The sequence below is a fragment of the Alosa pseudoharengus genome, unplaced genomic scaffold (genome assembly GCF_046254945.1).
Source record: "Alosa pseudoharengus isolate Yale_2024_CS ecotype anadromous, Long Island Sound unplaced genomic scaffold, YU_APseudo_1.1 YU_APseudo_1.1_scf_5, whole genome shotgun sequence".
Taxonomy (NCBI): Eukaryota; Metazoa; Chordata; class Actinopteri; order Clupeiformes; family Clupeidae; genus Alosa; species Alosa pseudoharengus.
The window spans coordinates 10,561,935-10,581,380 of record NW_027468837.1 but is presented as its reverse complement, the minus strand read 5'-3'; the positions used below and the strand labels follow the sequence as shown (position 1 = coordinate 10,581,380).

General features: G+C 43.8%; 1 protein-coding gene across 1 annotated transcript in view; it reads right to left on the bottom strand.

Annotated features, from left to right (window-relative positions):
- esyt1b (extended synaptotagmin-like protein 1b) overlaps positions 1-19,446 on the bottom strand; it is a 39,443-nt gene that overhangs the window by 15,920 nt on the left and 4,077 nt on the right. The window contains exons 6-34 of the mRNA XM_076267744.1: positions 19,067-19,156; positions 18,752-18,807; positions 18,470-18,590; positions 17,818-17,994; positions 17,310-17,392; positions 17,046-17,094; positions 16,797-16,886; positions 16,394-16,489; positions 15,474-15,545; positions 15,070-15,156; positions 14,621-14,770; positions 14,266-14,382; positions 13,800-13,973; positions 13,475-13,557; positions 13,296-13,344; positions 13,015-13,104; positions 6,244-6,339; positions 6,036-6,107; positions 5,806-5,892; positions 5,376-5,522; positions 4,057-4,353; positions 3,783-3,956; positions 3,575-3,657; positions 3,334-3,382; positions 3,123-3,212; positions 2,792-2,887; positions 2,594-2,665; positions 2,362-2,448; positions 1,914-2,060 (exon numbers count right to left, since the gene is read on the bottom strand). Coding sequence (XP_076123859.1) covers positions 1,914-2,060; positions 2,362-2,448; positions 2,594-2,665; positions 2,792-2,887; positions 3,123-3,212; positions 3,334-3,382; positions 3,575-3,657; positions 3,783-3,956; positions 4,057-4,353; positions 5,376-5,522; positions 5,806-5,892; positions 6,036-6,107; positions 6,244-6,339; positions 13,015-13,104; positions 13,296-13,344; positions 13,475-13,557; positions 13,800-13,973; positions 14,266-14,382; positions 14,621-14,770; positions 15,070-15,156; positions 15,474-15,545; positions 16,394-16,489; positions 16,797-16,886; positions 17,046-17,094; positions 17,310-17,392; positions 17,818-17,994; positions 18,470-18,590; positions 18,752-18,807; positions 19,067-19,156 — 3,081 coding nt within the window. The remainder of the gene's footprint in view (positions 1-1,913; positions 2,061-2,361; positions 2,449-2,593; positions 2,666-2,791; positions 2,888-3,122; positions 3,213-3,333; positions 3,383-3,574; positions 3,658-3,782; positions 3,957-4,056; positions 4,354-5,375; positions 5,523-5,805; positions 5,893-6,035; positions 6,108-6,243; positions 6,340-13,014; positions 13,105-13,295; positions 13,345-13,474; positions 13,558-13,799; positions 13,974-14,265; positions 14,383-14,620; positions 14,771-15,069; positions 15,157-15,473; positions 15,546-16,393; positions 16,490-16,796; positions 16,887-17,045; positions 17,095-17,309; positions 17,393-17,817; positions 17,995-18,469; positions 18,591-18,751; positions 18,808-19,066; positions 19,157-19,446) is intronic.

Sequence of the window (19,446 nt, the reverse complement as noted above, 5' to 3'; positions counted from 1 at the left end):
ATGGTGAGGGACAGGTCGTGTTGCGCTATGAAAGAACATGTAGCCTACTTTCTGAGCGCAAAAACGGTCAGCCATAGATAAACGTACACAAATCATGACGCTAATATGCGAGGTTCTGGTAGGCCTACTGGTTATGGTTTTGTGCTATACATTAATAATAGCAAAGTTTTAAGTTGACTATTTTAATTGCATGGTTATTTTTTGTCAACATACGCTCACAACCTACTGCCGTTAAAAGTGAGGCCTAAGCAAAATAGGCTAAGGCTGTCTGTGCGTCACAAACACGACTGACCCCCTTGGGCCCCTACTCAACATAAAATAATAATATCGCGAACTGTTAACACGCTCAGTCAAAACCTTCCGTCGCAAATTGTGAAAAACGTGTGCATGTCATAACAGACGGGATAGGCATAGGCTACGGTTTATATTGCGTCGCTTTACACATAATGTTAGTTGCATTGATTAAAAACTGTAACAATAATAGTACATCGGGTGGCATAGCAGGCTATCTGTTCAAGTCATAGGTGACACCCAAAATGAATGACCTCCCCTGACAAGAGTTCGCGATAGTAAGAAATTGTCTACATTGATGCACGGAAAGAACACAGCCTCCGAATTCGCACATAGAGCTCACAATAGCATATCCAAAAAAGTTAAACAGACGGCAACCTCATTAGCTGTCTCGATTGTGTCACTATAATCCAACTTTTAGACCGTCCAGACGTGTTCTTTTTTTTTTAAGCAACCGCCCAGGCCAATGAGACAAGCGTGTAGCTACAACATTTAAACAAAGCGAAACTCATGGCTGACGTATCTTCTTGAGCGATCTCTGATTGAGACACAGAAAGTTCTCAAGAACACTATTAGGTCTTTAAACATTTAGCCCACCATCACACACATTCATTCATCGGACCTAATATTTGTATTACCCCACCCCCCCTCCTATTTTTTTTTCTCACCGGATCTGCATCGATCTCAAATGACATTTCTAAAATCAAATTGATGGAAATCCGTCGTACGACGGAGAACTTTAATCCTTGTGATTTACGCTACGTGAGGATATTAGACTAAATCTACTGATCATTTGAAAAATTAAGACCTCCGTGAAAAAATTCCAGACTTTGAGGTGAAATTCAATACTTTTTAAGGCCTTAATTTAGGAAAATGAAATGTAATACTTTTTAATACTTTTAAGACTCCGCGGGTACCCTGTCTGTCAGTGTTAAAAAAGGTGCGATTCCTAAAAGGATGCTGTGTGAGTGTATCCACGTGTGTGTGTGTGTGTGTGTGAGATGCGCGGTTCACGGTTACAGCCGCGGACTCCGCGGTTAAACCGTAACGGTGGCGGTTGAACCAATCAAACGCATCACCCATATACATTAAAACAACCAGCGGATGGCGGGCGGGTGCGGTTTTGAACATTGGTCAAAAAACGTTGGTGCGGATGGATGGCGGATGGATGATAAGTTTTGCCATGCGGTTACGGTTGAAATAATAGCCCATCCGCGCATCTCTAGTGTGTGTGTGTGTGTGTGTGTGTGTGTGCGTGTTCAGTAGTTTGGAGAATGTCCACAAACTGTGCTGTCTGGCCTGCATAAGAGAAACATCAAGCAAGTGGCTCTGCTATTTAAAGCATTCTCTCTGCCTGGACTTGTTTTTAAATACCCTTGATGGGCGAGACATGTCATCAGGTTCCCACAGTAACTTATTGAATTATTAATCCCTGATATATTTGTGAATACAGGGAAAGGCACAAAGTAGCTTGAAGTAAGCAATTTCAAACTATTCTGTACTTTACATTATTTTGGTCATATTAGAACAGAATATAACCACACCATACAGTGTGTGTGTGTGTGTGTGTGTGTGTGTGTGTGTGTGTGTGCATATGAGAGAGAAAGGAACAGTGGTGTCACCTTGAGTTCCGCCCTGAGCAGAATCTGGCTGTCAGCTAGGGCTCCATCCAGCTTGAACCACTGATCCAGAACCAGCTGAGGTTCCGACAGCAGCTCTCTGACAGGCAGCACCAGAGAACCCAGAGCCTGATCCCAGGCACTGGAGAGCTGGAGAGAGAGAGAGAGAGAGAGAGAGAGACAGAGAGAGACAGAGAGAGAAAGAGAGGGAAAAGGGGGACAAAGAGAGAAAGAGAGAGAGAGACAGAGAGAAAGAGAGAGAAAGAGAGAGAGAGAGAGAGAGAAAGAGAGAGGAGAGGGAAGAGAAACAAAGAAACAGAGAAAAAGAGAGAGAAAAGGAAAGAGAGGGGGGAGATAAAGAGAGAGAGAGAGAGAGAATAGCAGGGCCTTGTGATTAATGGAAGTGAGGGTGAACACCACTTAGAAGATACTTGATTGTGCCTTTAGTCACCTTGATAATGACAGTGTCTTCTGTAGGGTCATGAACCAGGAAGTGAAAACCTTCATTCCACTGAGGGGCAGTCGAGCGATCAAGCACCTTAGGAGCAGATGATGATGATGATGACAAATGATCAACTACACCTGACAGATCGCTCAGAACTGACATGTCTCATATAGGACATCTAAAACAACAACACACACATGACACCAAAATAAAAATAAAACTAAAAACAATATCACACCTTTGTTTTCCTGGATGTTCCTTTAAGCAAAAGCTCAGCTGCAGGTTTTGGTTCTTTGCCACTCTTCTTCAGCTGGGAAAACGACAGAGAAACTGTAAGTACATTCAGTGTGCAAGAACACAACCATGTTTTTCCCTGTAAATTGGAGTGTGTGTGTGTCTGTGTGTCTGTGTGTGTGTGTGTGTGTGTACCACTCACAGGCAGGGAATGGGCCCTCTCCAGGAACACAAAGAGCAGGGCTGCCGAGGGCACGGCCTTGTTCTGGTAGGAGTAGAGAGAGCGCAGCTGCAGCACCTGCAAACACACATTTCAATCGTCACTCGCTTCAAAGTCTCACCTTTTCATAAAAACAGGTGAAACAGGTAAAAAACAGAAGAGCAACGCTCCATATGAGTATGGGACACAATTACTGAATAACCGCCAGCCCTCCTCACATCAAAGACTTCCGTCCTCTCATTAAAAGTGCTGCATACGTCAGTTATGTGTGCATGGACTCTAAAATTACTGATGATAATGAATGAAAAAAGACCTTGTCTAGCCCTCCAGGCTGAGATGCAGTGGTCATCCACTCGACGGTCAGATGCAGGCGGCCCGACTTCACATCGTTCAGGGTGAACCACTGAAAATGAAACACAAAGCGCGAGTGTTATTGCGTCTCCATCTGCCATTCAGAGTGTGCAGCTCCAACTCTAGGCCCAAGATGAAAGGACGGCAAAGCTCAGGTCACTGCGGTCCCTTACCTGGTCAGTGTACCGGGCCTGGACAATGTCATCCATACCGATCGTCAGCCTGGATGGGTTGCAGAGCAGCTAGAATAAGCATTTCAGGATGCACATGTGTATTTTCTTACTGTATGCTGTTGTGGTAAATGCTGTAGTAGCATCTGCTGCCACCTGTTTGTATTTACCTGCTCCCTGCAGAGGAGTCGATGACGACTAAGCATTAGAGATTTATCACTGAAATGTTCCCATAAGTTCTTACCTCCCAAGGAAGTCATCTTTATCAATGTCTTTGTCAAAGAGCTCGAACAGGATTTCTTCACAGGAATTCTGAGCCAGAATCAACTGAAACAAAAAGGAAAGTGTTACAAATAGGCAACTGCTGAGTGCGTTGTGCTGGCCTTTGAGAAGTTCATCAGATTAGTGCACACACACACACACACACACACACACACACACACACACGTTACCTCATACATCTCATTCCAGGTAGGGTTCAGGTTCTTCTTGATAACTTGACTCTTGAAGGTCGTGCCCCCAATGTGGATCTTCACATAAGGGTCACTGTTGCCCTTCCCCAGCCCCATCACCTTGTCTTTGGCCACCAGGTTCTGGGCCTCCATCAGGTGGATACGCAGCACGCCCTGCAAATGAAATCAATGAGCTGGTCAATGGGCCATTACTTCTTGTCAAAATCAGATTCATCAATCAACCCATCTGGTTCACTTCCACCTTAGCACCCACCTCACGCCCAAAGCTGGGGTCAGGGGTCGCTTTTTGAGGTCGAAGTTCAACTGCAGGGCTGACCTTGACGACCCCCTTAGAAATGACGCCGGTGGCAGACAGCTTTTCAGGCGCCACCACAGCTGGAGGAGGGGGGGCTGGGGCACTGACTGACGCCACCACTGCTGGGGCGGACGGCTCGGCGGCCCCCCTAAACTCTTCCTCCTCTTCCTCCTCCTCCTCAACCACAGCAGGCTCTGGAGTCATCACCGGTGCCTCCGTCACAACTGCCCTCCCCGTCACCTTGGACTCTAGGATCTGTTTCAAAATAAGATTATGAACAATAACATAAAAAATAACCTCGCGATCATAAAATATCCTCCCAATCATTCCCCACAGTCTGAATGTAAAGTCATTCAAGTACTTAAGTTGCATGTGCAGCATGGCCTATTTTGACAGTTACTGTAGTTTGAAATGGTGTGTGCTGCTGTTTCCGTACTAGCATAGCAGTGACCTGTCACGCGATGTCCCACAGCAACAGACAGCGGAGAGGTTGGCACACCCACGTAACGGAAATTAATTAGCACTGGTTTTATAAAAACGCCACCAAATCAACTCATTAGCCTCATTTCATCTGCACCTCTGTCAGTGTTAAAAAAGGTGCGATTCCTAAAAGGATGCTGTGTGAGTGTATCCACGTGTGTGTGTGTGTGTGTGTGTGTGTGTGTGTGTGTGTGTGTGTGTATGTGTGTGTGTGTTAGAGATGCGCGGTTCGCGGTTACAGCCGCGGACTCCGCGGTTAAACCGTAACGGTGGCGGTTGAACCAATCAGCAACCAGCGGATGGCGGGCGGGTGCGGTTTTGAACATTGGTCAAAAAACGTTGGTGCGGATGGATGGGGGATGGATGATAAGTTTTGCCATGCGGTTACGGTTGAAATAATAGCCCATCCGCGCATCTCTAGTGTGTGTGTGTGTGTGTGTGTGTGTGTGTGTGTGTGTGCGTGTTCAGTAGTTTGGAGAATGTCCACAAACTGTGCTGTGTGGCCTGCATAAGAGAAACATCAAGCAAGTGGCTCTGCTATTTAAAGCATTCTCTCTGCCTGGACTTGTTTTTAGATACCCTTGATGGGCGAGACATGTCATCAGGTTCCCACAGTAACTTATTGAATTATTAATCCCTGATATATTTGTGAATACAGGGAAAGGCACAAAGTAGCTTGAAGTAAGCAATTTCAAACTATTCTGTACTTTACATTATTTTGGTCATATTAGAACAGAATATAACCACACCATACAGTGTGTGTGTGCATATGAGAGAGAAAGGAACAGTGTTGTCACCTTGAGTTCCGCCCTGAGCAGAATCTGGCTGTCAGCTAGGGCTCCATCCAGCTTGAACCACTGATCCAGAACCAGCTGAGGTTCCGACAGCAGCTCTCTGACAGGCAGCACCAGAGAACCCAGAGCCTGATCCCAGGCACTGGAGAGCTGGAGAGAGAGAGAGAGAGAGAGAGAGAGAGACAGAGAGAGAAAGAGAGGGAAAAGGGGGACAAAGAGAGAAAGAGAGAGAGAGACAGAGAGAGAAAGAGAGAGAGAGAGAGAGAAAGAGAGAGGAGAGGGAAGAGAAACAAAGAAACAGAGAAAAAGAGAGAGAAAAGGAAAGAGAGGGGGGAGATAAAGAGAGAGAGAGAGAGAGAATAGCAGGGCCTTGTGATTAATGGAAGTGAGGGTGAACACCACTTAGAAGATACTTGATTGTGCCTTTAGTCACCTTGATAATGAGAGTGTCTTCTGTAGGGTCATGAACCAGGAAGTGAAAACCTTCATTCCACTGAGGGGCAGTCGAGCGATCAAGCACCTTAGGAGCAGATGATGATGATGATGACAAATGATCAACTACACCTGACAGATCGCTCAGAACTGACATGTCTCATATAGGACATCTAAAACAACAACACACACATGACACCAAAATAAAAATAAAAATAAAAACAATCACACCTTTGTTTTCCTGGATGTTCCTTTAAGCAAAAGCTCAGCTGCAGGTTTTGGTTCTTTGCCACTCTTCTTCAGCTGGGAAAACGACAGAGAAACTGTAAGTACATTCAGTGTGCAAGAACACAACCATGTTTTTCCCTGTAAATTGGAGTGTGTGTGTGTCTGTGTGTCTGTGTGTGTGTGTGTGTGTGTGTGTGTGTGTACCACTCACAGGCAGGGAATGGGCCCTCTCCAGGAACACAAAGAGCAGGGCTGCCGAGGGCACGGCCTTGTTCTGGTAGGAGTAGAGAGAGCGCAGCTGCAGCACCTGCAAACACACATTTCAATCGTCACTCGCTTCAAAGTCTCACCTTTTCATAAAAACAGGTGAAACAGGTAAAAAACAGAAGAGCAACGCTCCATATGAGTATGGGACACAATTACTGAATAACCGCCAGCCCTCCTCACATCAAAGACTTCCGTCCTCTCATTAAAAGTGCTGCATACGTCAGTTGTGTGTGCATGGACTCTAAAATTACTGTTGATAATGAATGAAAAAAGACCTTGTCTAGCCCTCCTGGCTGAGATGCAGTGGTCATCCACTCGACGGTCAGATGCAGGCGGCCCGACTTCACATCGTTCAGGGTGAACCACTGAAAATGAAACACAAAGCGCGAGTGTTATTGCGTCTCCATCTGCCATTCAGAGTGTGCAGCTCCAACTCTAGGCCCAAGATGAAAGGACGGCAAAGCTCAGGTCACTGCGGTCCCTTACCTGGTCAGTGTACCGGGCCTGGACAATGTCATCCATACCGATCGATCGTCAGCCTGGATGGGTTGCAGAGCAGCTAGAATAAGCATTTCAGGATGCACATGTGTATTTTCTTACTGTATGCTGTTGTGGTAAATGCTGTAGTAGCATCTGCTGCCACCTGTTTGTATTTACCTGCTCCCTGCAGAGGAGTCGATGACGACTAAGCATTAGAGATTTATCACTGAAATGTTCCCATAAGTTCTTACCTCCCAAGGAAGTCATCTTTATCAATGTCTTTGTCAAAGAGCTCGAACAGGATTTCTTCACAGGAATTCTGAGCCAGAATCAACTGAAACAAAAAGGAAAGTGTTACAAATAGGCAACTGCTGAGTGCGTTGTGCTGGCCTTTGAGAAGTTCATCAGATTAGTGCACACACACACACACACACACACACACACACACACACACACACACACACACACACACACACACACACACACACGTTACCTCATACATCTCATTCCAGGTAGGGTTCAGGTTCTTCTTGATAACTTGACTCTTGAAGGTCGTGCCCCCAATGTGGATCTTCACATACGGGTCACTGTTGCCCTTCCCCAGCCCCATCACCTTGTCTTTGGCCACCAGGTTCTGGGCCTCCATCAGGTGGATACGCAGCACGCCCTGCAAATGAAATCAATGAGCTGGTCAATGGGCCATTACTTCTTGTCAAAATCAGATTCATCAATCAACCCATCTGGTTCACTTCCACCTTAGCACCCACCTCACGCCCAAAGCTGGGGTCAGGGGTCGCTTTTTGAGGTCGAAGTTCAACTGCAGGGCTGACCTTGACGACCCCCTCAGAAATGACGCCGGTGGCAGACAGCTTTTCAGGCGCCACCACAGCTGGAGGAGGGGGGGCTGGGGCACTGATGGGAGCGCGTTCAGCGTCTCCAGAGCTACAATGGACATGTTGATAACAGCAGAGACTCCATTACCCAGGATGCAACAGAGAGCATGCATTGCATGTACTCTCCATGAACACAAAACTAGTAAAAAAAACTGATAGTTCCTTGATTAAGATTGGCTGAATCACGTTCGATGCCGTTGTAAAATGCAGCATAAACATACACCTTGACCACATTTCGTTCTGTATTACTGTGCTACCATAACTTGATACAAAAGTTAAAGTAGCTGTGCAACCATTCACATAGAGAAAATATATTTCTTGGCGGAAAAATGATTATCTAGAAATAACTCGTTATATTTCTAGTTGCTGTGCCTTTACTTTATGAAACTTTGCCAGGTAGGCTATTTATAGTAACAGTTTTAGAAAAGCAATAAGCCACTCGAGTCCGTAGGTTACACTGATTCTACAACAGGTACTGTAAGAGGGGTTTTAGGCACTCCGCTAGCGCGTCGTGCCTAACAACGCCCCTTAGCTGTTGTAGAATCAGTGTAACCTACGGCCTCTCGGGGCTTATTGCTTAAGTAAAAAACTTAAAATGAGTCGTGTCTGTGTTAATGAAGGAGATACACGGTCACAATATTTGCTGCAGTTGAGTCATCACACAGGTCACAGTCGGATGTTGCACAATCAGGTGTTGCACGGATGATATTGTTCTGTTATAAATAGACTTCTGTGCATCTACATTTGGTCTATATCTTCTCTTCTATGCAGTGACGGACTGGGATTAAAAAACGGCACTGGCATTTTCACCAACCAGTGGGCCACACGGGGACGCGCATGCACGCACGTGCATGTGCCTGCAACACACAGATATAACTTCACATGCACGGACATAACACGTTTGTAGCCCCATTGGTGATGAACTCTAACTTTAATATGTATAAAGACTGAACCAAGAACATGGATATATCAATGCACAACTCCAAAAAAATTAATGCACTATGAAATATGAAAATGAAAAAAGAATAGCCTAGAATACATGGATTTCTATGTAACGTCACGAAAACATGCGTGCGCAAGAGGCAGAAAGCACCATAGAACAGCATAGAGCAGTGCTCTCCATGAAAAGAACAAAATTAGTTTTTGTGCTGAAAACTGCACCAATTCGAAATCACGATGGTTAGAGAATGTTCAATATGTTCAATATCCCTAAAGGAATGCATGTCTTCGCCAAAAATGACAAAATACGATGTTAATGCAAATGAACGGCAAACTCTGAAATATAGCCTGAAATGAGATGTTATTATCATTGAGACAACAGGGGACCAGGGGTATATAAAAATTCCGATTGTAGCTTATAGCAGCCGACTATTTAAGTCAAGTTTATAACGTTGTGGCACCAATCGTCTTCTGCCCCACGGCTGCGTGCGAATGTAGTTTTGTTGATAAACGGGAAACCCATCAGAGCAGCCTCTCCACAAACGTGTCTTAATTAACGTCATGCAGTTAACAAGGTGCGAAGGAGCTTGCTCTTCTCCGCAACCCTGTCTATCACGTCATCAGCATCCAAGTTCATTATAGGACCTCTTTCTCTGTCGCCATCAGCATAAAGGCCTCCAAATTATCCTGTGACAATCGTGTCCTTAGATTCTTGATGAATTTAAGAGTGGAAAAACTCCGTTTGCATGCCACTTGAGTACATGACAGTGTTAGTAGGAATTCATTTGCTAACCATATGTAGTTGTAGGCACAGGTAAAGAGGTTTAACTGGAGAAGGAAATAGCAACAGATTGCACAATTCTTGCAGGTAGCACATTTCTTGCTCACCAGGTTTATTTCTGTATCTTCCTATATCTCCGCGGCATCATCAAAGTCCGACGCTTTGACTGTATACTCGTTTAGAGGAGACTTTTTCAGACTGTCCCAGTGCGTGGCGAGATGTGTCAATTCCGACTGTAGATTTTCAACCGTAGCACCTTCACTGAATTTAAGCAGACATTCTCTTATGTTTCGAAGTGCATTTGAGGGCAGTTTATATGCTTTTATAAGGGGAAAATTCCGAGGATCAAGGCATGCTAGATCGGCAATTCCCTGTGCTGAAGGAAGTAGACGCATTCGGTTTTGAAATTCCCAGAAGTCATTGCTTCATGTAGCCTAACTTTTGTAAACCAATAATAAAATAAAAGATTCAGGCAACATATTTATTGTATTCCAAATTCAAACAATGCACTTTTAAATCATTTGATTGAATAAGGTTACAAAATAATGTAGACTGATGTAAATATTGAGGGTCACCATGACTGTAGTGTAGAGACTCATGTCTGGTATAAATACTGATCAGTTTCCTACAATGAAGGAGGAAAAGGGAGTTAGAGATAAATGGCTTATTCGAAGCCATGTAACACTATTGATGCTTGATAGAGGGCCGAGAAATATTGTAAAACCGTCTTTACGATAAATGGGCTGTGCAAACCCGATAAGCATGCCGCTCCATGATTGGCCGGCCCAAACGGCCCACGAGGGGCCGCGGCCCTTCTGGCATCTGCCCAAATGCCAGACCGTCCAGTCCGTCACTGCTTCTATGTGAAACCAGGTGTGCACAGAAATCTCTTCCTCACCCTTGAACAGTGTCCACTTCTGGCTTTTTCTCAGGAATAAAGCTCTTGGAAGCTTTCGGTGGTTCTTTATGGTCCACATCACCTATGGCCATTTTGGGACTCAGAATCTGGAACAAATTATAAAGTCATGTTCATTTACTTGGAGCCTTTGTGATTTGGTAAGGTGCCGCTAAATTAGGTGCCTGTTGTCAGGCTGAGAATGAAGGCGGTGATGCAACCGGGGAGAAACAACCTGTGTTGACAACTGAGCATCGATGTTTGTGTCAAACAGTGACTCCATTATGCTAAAATGCATCAAACACAACACAGGAAATATGGACTTTGTGACCTTATACGATTGTGTTGTTAGTGTATAATGTGCGAAAAGCAGCACAAAGCATGGAGATGGAAATTAGCTAGTGGCTTAATCATTCATCTTTGGTACAAAGCATCTCTTCTCTTTCTGTGATGCAAATGCATTTTGGTCATGGCCCCTAAAAAAATATACTTATAAACATTTATAAGCTGTGTGCGTGTGCGTGTGTGTGTGTGAGTGTGTGTGCGTGTGTGTGTGAGGAACATTACCCAACCTTGAGCTCCGCTCTAAGCAGAAGCTGGCTGGCAGGTGATCCCTCCAGGCTCAGCCACTGGTCCAGGATCAGCCCCGGTTCAGACAGCAGTTCTCTGACAGGCAGCACCAGTGAGCCCAGAGCCTGCTCCCAGTTGCTCGACAGCTGGAAAAAGAATGTTGTATTAGGACTAAATGGGTACCTGAATAAATTGTTGTTTCTTGATGTTAATTGTGGAGAGGAAAGCAAGTATCAAGCTGCTTCGTAATGTAAATTGTACAATGTACAATGGTACATTTAATCCGCTAGATCTCAATAACAAGAGTAGTCTGTGGTAAAAACAAGTTTTCTTTTAAGAATACACTAATGTCAGAGTGAGAAGACGAACTGTGTTGACGTCCGTTATTGAAATCTCAAATTGAAAACAGTGCCCGGGACAACAACACTGGGTAATGCGTTTTCTGCTGAGGCAATTTCCCAGACTAATAAATGGCATAACATTTGGTAATGACGGCATTAGGATACTGAGTATCACAGAGCACCCCACATCAAGGAGCTCTGGAAATGTCATCTCTATTAAAATGTCAATGCTTCTGATATGTATCTTCAGCGGTACACACAATTGTGACACAAACTCAATTTTCCTCAAAATAGCTGACAATTTGATTTGTCAGGGGAAAACTAACCCACGACTGTAGCCTTAGTATCCATGTCAGGCTAAATGAATGAAATTACTGGAGGGCCGTGTGATGGAGAGTATCGGTAAAAGGCCTCCACATATATTCATGGGTTTCATCAGGTCCCTTTCCACAGGTGTATAAAATCAAGCACCTTGATTATCAATGCAGACTGCATGGTGCTTGATTAATACACCTGTGGAAAGGGACCTGATGAAACCCATCAATACGCCTCACTCTCGTAACTTACCTTCACCTGAAGCATTTCCTCATTGGGGTCGCGAACCAGGAAGTAAAAGGTCTCATCCCACTGAGGAGACGAGGACCTTTCACAGACCTTCACAAAACAAGCAGGAAGAGTTGAGCACTCATTAGTGTTCAAACACAGAAGTGGCCCTGTTCTTAATTAACACAAAGCTATATTCTAAAACTAATAGTTCCGGTCCTTGATTGTGATTGGCTGAATCGCGTTCGATGCCGTTGTAAAATCCAGCATAAACATACACCTTGACCGCATTTCGTTCTATATTACTGCGCTACCATAACTTGATACAAAAGTTAAAGTAGCTGCGTCTCGACGTCGCTTGGCAACCATTCAGATAGAGAAAATATATTTCTTGGTGGAAGAATGATTATCTAGGAATAACACGTTATATTTCTAGTTGCTGTGCCTTTACTTTATGAAAATTTGTCATATTTGACTCGAGTGGCTTATTGCTTAAGTATACTCTTTTTTACATGCAAAAAAACACACCTTGGTTTTGTAGGACGTTCCTCCAACAACAAGCTCAGCTGCGGCCTTTGGTTCTTTACCACTCTTCTTATGCTGAAATGTGGGCACAGAGATGAAACAAACACTTTCAATAAATTCCACAAACCGCATGAATGAAAAAAACTGTGCATCCTACTAAATTCTTAAACATGCTGTCTCCTTATCTGCTAGAAAGCCATTAAAGATACAGGAGCTCTTAACAGAGTATTTCAGACAGAAGGTCAACAGAGATGTACAAAAAAATAAAGCAACATTGGAACATGTAAGCATATAAATCTATATCTATAAAACCCCATGTAAGCATATAAATCAAATCTATAAAACCCCGAAAATAAAAACGACAAACATAATGAAGTGAGCATAACGGGTCCTCTTTATGCATGTGGACTCCTTATCAGAGAGCCTGAGGGTGCGGGAACTCACGGGCAGATCATGACCGCGCTCCAGATACAGGAAAAGCAGCGCGGCAGAAGGGACGGCCTTGTTCTTGAACGCCTGCAGGGACTGATGGTGCAGCACCTGCCAGCACATGATGCACATGATATTGTTATGGCGTAAATATGACAGACAAAGCCAGACTGTTTACATTACTCTTGGGTCCAGAGCTACGCTTCAACATGCCTATTGTAGGGACAGGATCCAAGCCGTTTGCATTTGGTTTTCTGAGAGATACCGATTAGCAGTTGTGACATAAAAAAAGCAGTGTTAAAATTGAAGGTGCTCTAACCTGTTCCAAATGATCTGATTCGGACTCCGTGGGCAGCCACTCCATGACCAGGTGAACACGACCAGACTTCACATCACTCAGTGTGTACCACTATCATAACAAAGGGAAGAGCTGGGAATAGGTTTCTGAACCCATACTTGAGAAGTATGATCATAGATTGATTCGATGTATTTCCACTTCAGGTGTGGTTGACGATCCATTATGAAGTTATTCTTCTTTTACACATTTTGTGAGATAATAGGCTCCTCTCACCAACAAAACAACAAAAAGATTGTGCTTACCTCATCTGTATGTTGTGCACTGATCAGGTCACTCAGTTTGATCTTGAGCCTGAATGCAAAAGGGAATACAACCTTAGGATACAACCTAGTACTAACTACTGACTAAGACTTTGAAACAACCCTCAATTGCTTTAATGATAGTCTACAAAAATACCAAATCAGGAGATTCAATGTAGTACCTGCCCATGAAGTCATCCTGATCCATATCCTTGTCGAACATCTCTAAGAGGAGCTCCTGTCCAGGTAGTTTGGTCAAAACCACCTGGCATTTGAAAACAAGTCTGTTCAGAAATACCCTGCTGCTTAAAATCTGTCAATATAAAAACTCTGTGATCTGAATAATAAGTTGTCCTTGTGTTCTGAGTGAACTTCTATTGTAGGTACTTTTAAGTTAACAGGAGTGCTAAAACTTCACTTCCTTCAATGATGCAACTTGTCATTACACTGGTTAGCAACAGGGGAGCGCTGTGCCACTTACAAATGACTAATGACACAGTGCCGTACCTCATACATCTCATTCCAGTTGGGATTCAGATTTCCTTTGATCACGTCACTCTTAAAAGTCTTGCCTCCGATGCTGATTTTGACATACGGGTCACTCTTCCCCTTAATCATCCCCATCACTTTGTCCTTGGCGACCAGATTCTGAGCCCCCACCAGATGGATCCGTAGCACCCCCTATGGGCAAATATTATAAAGTGCACAATACTCTGAATTCTGTACAGCCAGCCTTTTGTGACAACAACAACAATGTTAGATTGTAGAGTGATATGCTATGAATGCTAGAATATTGTGCACTACACAATAAGTAGTGTACAATATCATTACGATTCCACACCTTTGCGTCTACTTCATTTTGATTAATGGTGATATTTGGCACTGTTGTATTTCTCTTTGTATTCCCTTTATGACTAGAAATGGATTACAAAGGGAACAGTGTTACTGGTAAGCCGATCAATAATGGCATTACCTCGTTGGCAAAGTTGGCATCCGGTGTAGTCTGCTGGGGTCGCGCAGCTGCTTTGGTGCCCGTGGAGTCACTGGAGCTGAGAGGTGTCTGAAGATGCGCCTCATCTATCCACAAGACCTGGCAAACGAGAGACAGGGTGAAAAACGCTTAGACATGCATGAATTAATACGGCAATTAAATCTCAACTCAAATGCAAAAACAACATCCAGCACGTCCACCACATAGTCCAAAAAATTCTCCTTCTTTGAACTTTTTAACATAATGACGAAATGTAAAGGTTGATAAGCGTTCTCTGCATCAGACTGGTTCTGATCTACCATTGGACCTCTGAGCATTGGTCACTGCAAGGACTCACTCGGAGTACGGCGTTGATGTAGATGCGGCTAGCTGACCCAGAATGGTCCAGCTGGAACCACTGGTCCAGACTCAGGTCCGAACGGGCCAGAAGGCGGGACAGGGGGATGGTCAGACTGCCCAGGGACTGGACACGGTCATTATCCTTCACCTGACACACAGACACAAGAGGCATTTTGAGTCAGATATATTAAAACAGGTGTCATTTTGGCACTAAATAGTATTGTCTCAAACTAGTCTTTCTCAAACTAGTGTGTATGCCATAGATATCATTTCATATGAGTAGGAGAACCGATATCACTCCATATGAGTAGAGAATATTTTTTATATTGCAATAGCATATGCAATAGTATCATTGTATATAATTAAAAAGCAAACAGCTAGTTTAGCCGTGACTGTATAACAACCCTATTGAAATGTGCTTACATACGTAGGTTTAGTGAAGTCTACCTGTATGTCTATGTCCTGTTTGTGAGGGTCCTGAATGAAGAAAGTGAATGCATCTTCCCACTCTGGGTTCACTGTGTTCCAGGCGGTCTGTGCCATTGAGAAGTTGAGAAGGAGAGGAAATGACAAGTGGAAAAGTACATCAATCTATGGCATTTCTACATTCACAAGAAGATACTTCAAAAAGGTTAAGCAACGGAGAACTAACAAGGTCCATATGAAATATTCCATTTTTTTGCATCAACTAATATAAAACAATATAAAATGCATTATTTATAGTATAAAATAAAATAAAATAAAAATAATTCTGGATTTTCCAGTCCACTAGGACCTTGTTACTCCTCAGATGACGCCATGTTGAAGTCAACCATACTGTTGTGTAAACTCATGCCCTATGTGTAGCGTACCCTGCTCTCCCTGGTGAGGTCTTGCACAGACAGTTGCACCATGGGACTGGGCTCCTTGTTGCCCTTCTTCATCTGCAGAAACAACAACACATTAGCACCAGCACTTTTGAGGCACTGCAGTCATTTTTTTTTCTACTGTACATTTCACAAAGTAAATATCAAATAAATCAAGTACAGATCACTTTTAGATAGCATGTTGCCAAATATGCACACACTTGACGGTAATGTAGATTGGTTTATCATAAAAGGAAACTGTATAACAAAAAATGGGTTTCATATTATCCATTGTATTCAAGTGTCTGTAGAACTGAAACATGAAACGCAAAGCCGTTAGTATCTAGGAAGTTAGTGTGCTTTAGACAGAAGTCTCAGATAAATTCTTGACCATAACCATAACCATAATGGACTATGTTCCTCTTGGATAGAAAAAATGCACTGCTTGTATTTAGAGACCATTTTCGCATCATTCTGAAATGCAGAGTAGGTGTTGAATGAATAAAGTGTGGTTTTGAGTCGCATCCTCAAGGTTAATTCTTGTCAGCAAAAACAATCCCTAAACGAATAAATGGGAGTAACACTTCCTCAAATTCAAAGCAGAAACACAACACAGAGCTGGCCAAGGCTGAGTATCTCAAGAATCAGGAAAACATATTAAAACCCAGAACGCCCCACACAATAGCCTAAACCATAATGATCTGAAACTCTGCCAAGATGGAATTCTCTTGACAAGACCGCAAGCCACTACAGATCTGGGACCAGTTTTTAAATACTTCTTGTCATGGCAAGACCACGAGCAGGGGACAAGTCAGAGTCTAGATCTGCTATGAGGCATAACTTCTCCCTCGTGGCCGTGACTGTGGGGAGAGACAGGAAACAAGGCTGTGCAGGCTGAGGGAGGAGAAGGAATAGAGCTCACTCACAGGCAGGGCTTCAGCTTTGTCCAAATACACAGCCAAGATGGCCGCCGAGGGAGGGTCTGCGGTTTTACTGCTCACTGTAGAATTCCTCTTGATAACCTGAGGCGAGGAAAAAACAAGTCCACTTTAAAAAGAAGAGTTCACTCTGATGTAACCACCAGTATAAATATCAAAAAAGGTTCTGCTCATTCTTTCATCAAAGCTGATGTTCAAACCAGACTCTGTAAAGACCCTTGAGACGTATTGTTATGCTGTGGCACTATATAAATAAAGCTGAAATAAAACTGCGATTAATTATTTTATCTACTCATATTGTTCACTTGAATTTTTTGGTCATGAACAAATATGGTCCTAGGGTGTATCCACACTTCACAGCCTCTTTATAGGAGAGCGTAGCCTTTCTTACCTCGTCCAGCTGGTCTGTGTTGCTCACCAGAGTTAGCCACTCCAGTCTGAGGTGGACACGGCCTGTCTTAGTGTCCTTCAGAGGGAACCACTAAGGAACACAAACCCACACAAATGTAACACCAATGCACTGGATGGACATATACACTGCAATTCATGTGTTAGTACTAAATCCGGGACAGGAACATAACAAGGCCTCATTATGAACATTATTAATCTTAGATGAGACACACAGATACAGCACACTCACTTCATCCACAACTTTAGATTTCTTCACAATGCCCAAATCCATCTTGGTCCTAGAGAGAAACGGTGGAGGAGGGGAGAAGAGAGGAGAGGAGAGGAGAGGAGAGGAGAGGAGAGGAGGGAAGGGGAGGGGAGGGGAGGGAAGGGGAGAGAAGGGGAGGGGAGGGGAGAGGAGAGGAGAGTGAAAAGGTGCAGAACATTTCCACAAAGAACAAATGAATCAGGGTTGAAAATGAGTGAGAACACAGAACAGGCACGGAGATGGTACCTTCCCAGGAAGTCATCCTGGTCGGGGTCTTTATCATACACCTCCACCTCCAACTCCTGACCAGGCACTTCATGGACAATGACCTGGCACAGTCACGAGCAGGCACACATGCACATACACACAAATACACAGACCCATGTAAACAAGTATACAAACACACAGACACACACACATACAGACACACACACATACAGACACACATGCATACAGATAGACACAAAAATGGCCATATGCTAAAATGAGACATTGTAACATTTTTAAAAGTCATGCCTTTGAAGGGAAAAAAAGACAAAAACATCCTCATTTGAATGCACACAACGACTCTATTTACACAATAATGTGAATGATTTGACTACAAAAGCACACCACACAACCATGCGAAAACAGTAAGCAGTGGCTGTGTGGACAGATTTCAACATCTCTCCATTTCAGAAGAACTTAGGCAACGTCTGTGTGTGTCACCACATCGGATAAGCTGTCTGGCCTCGGACGTCACATCCAGCCTCACCTCGTACATCTCGGCCCACTTGGGACACGTGGTGTTGTCCACGTGGTGGGACGTGAAGGACTGCGGGCCCACTCTCAAGAGGGCATAAGGGTCAGACATGCCTGCAATCACCCCCTTTATGTAGTTATCTTTAGCGGCCAGGTCAGCAGCCTCCAACAGGTGGATACGCACAACTCCCTAAGTTTGTGAGAGAGAGAGAGAGAGAGAGAGAGAGAGAGAGAGAAGAGAGAGAGAGAGAGAAGAGAGAGACGGAGAGAGTTAGAAGTAAGAAACAAAGGTATAGGTCTGTTTGTGTGTGTGTGTGTGTACTGTATGTGTGTGTGTGTGTTTTTGTATGTGTGTGTGTGTGTGTGCGTTGGTGTGTGAGTGCGTGTGCTGTCTTCAGCGAAAGCGTGCCTGCCTTTCCTGTGTGGTTTTACCCACAAGCAGGAGAAGAACAAGTAGTTAGGTGAGGTGGTATGAAGACTGCAACAAGTGCGTGCTAAAGCAACCACCTGCCTTGGTGCAAACTGCATAATATGCTAACTATTAATGAACTGTAAGTAAGAATGAGCAGCAAGTGTCAGCAAGAGATCCCTGGCTGAATAGAAATCATGTGTACTGTATGTGTGTTTTTGTGTGTGTGTGTGTGTGTGTGTGTGTGTGTGTTTACCCTAGGCAAAGGACTGCGGAGCTGGGCAACATGCAGATCAGGAATTAGAGGGACAGTCAGTCGATTGGGCAGAACCAGAAAAGAGGCGATGATATCCATGATCATGGAGTCTGACATCACACTAAGGGTTGCAAAAGACACAAACAAAAACATACACATACTTTATCAAACAAACAAATAAATAAAGTCTTTCCTGAATAAAGGACCTAAGAACACTTCATTCCATTTTGCAGTAAGCATAAACTCTGAAGCCAGATCACATCAGTGACCTGATTCACTCACTTCAGTCCAGGAATGTCCAGCAGATTGGTCATCCCGGTCCAGTTGATATCCAATTTCTGCAGGATCACAAGAGGGGAAGAGAAGACCCTTGAGTGAGTCTTGGCAAAAAAACATAGGCCTATGGGGAAGCTTAATGGATATATATAATCATGCCAAAAAACTACTCAGACAAAACCAGCGCCAGCCAGTATACCTCTCAGCTTCCACACAAACGAAAGCCACAAGTACAAGGTGGACGGATGGATGAATTAGAATTATAAAGGACGGGGATGAGTGAATGATTCGGACAGGCAAATAGAAGGATGACCAACTCACAGGCCTGCGAATGAAGAACATGGTAACGGCACCCACGATAGGCACATCTCCGATCAGAGGCTCCAAAATGACTCGCATCATTCCATGTAGCTGCAATGAAAGGCAGTAAAAACAAATAAAATAATAAAATAAATAAAAATTGTTTAATTGAAGTGTTATGTAAGTGTTTCTACTCTGTTCTGGACATCGCAGTATCATCATTTCCTCTTGACATAAAGTGCAGTCTATAGCTATTCTTGATGAGCTAGAAAAATCAGCAAAAACATTACAGTCTAAAGTTGATGACAGCTGGAATGAGTGAGTTCCCTTAAAAACGACCAGCTTGCTCTAGAGAAATGACTCGACTGAATGGCCGAATATTTGGTGTAATTTTATAATTT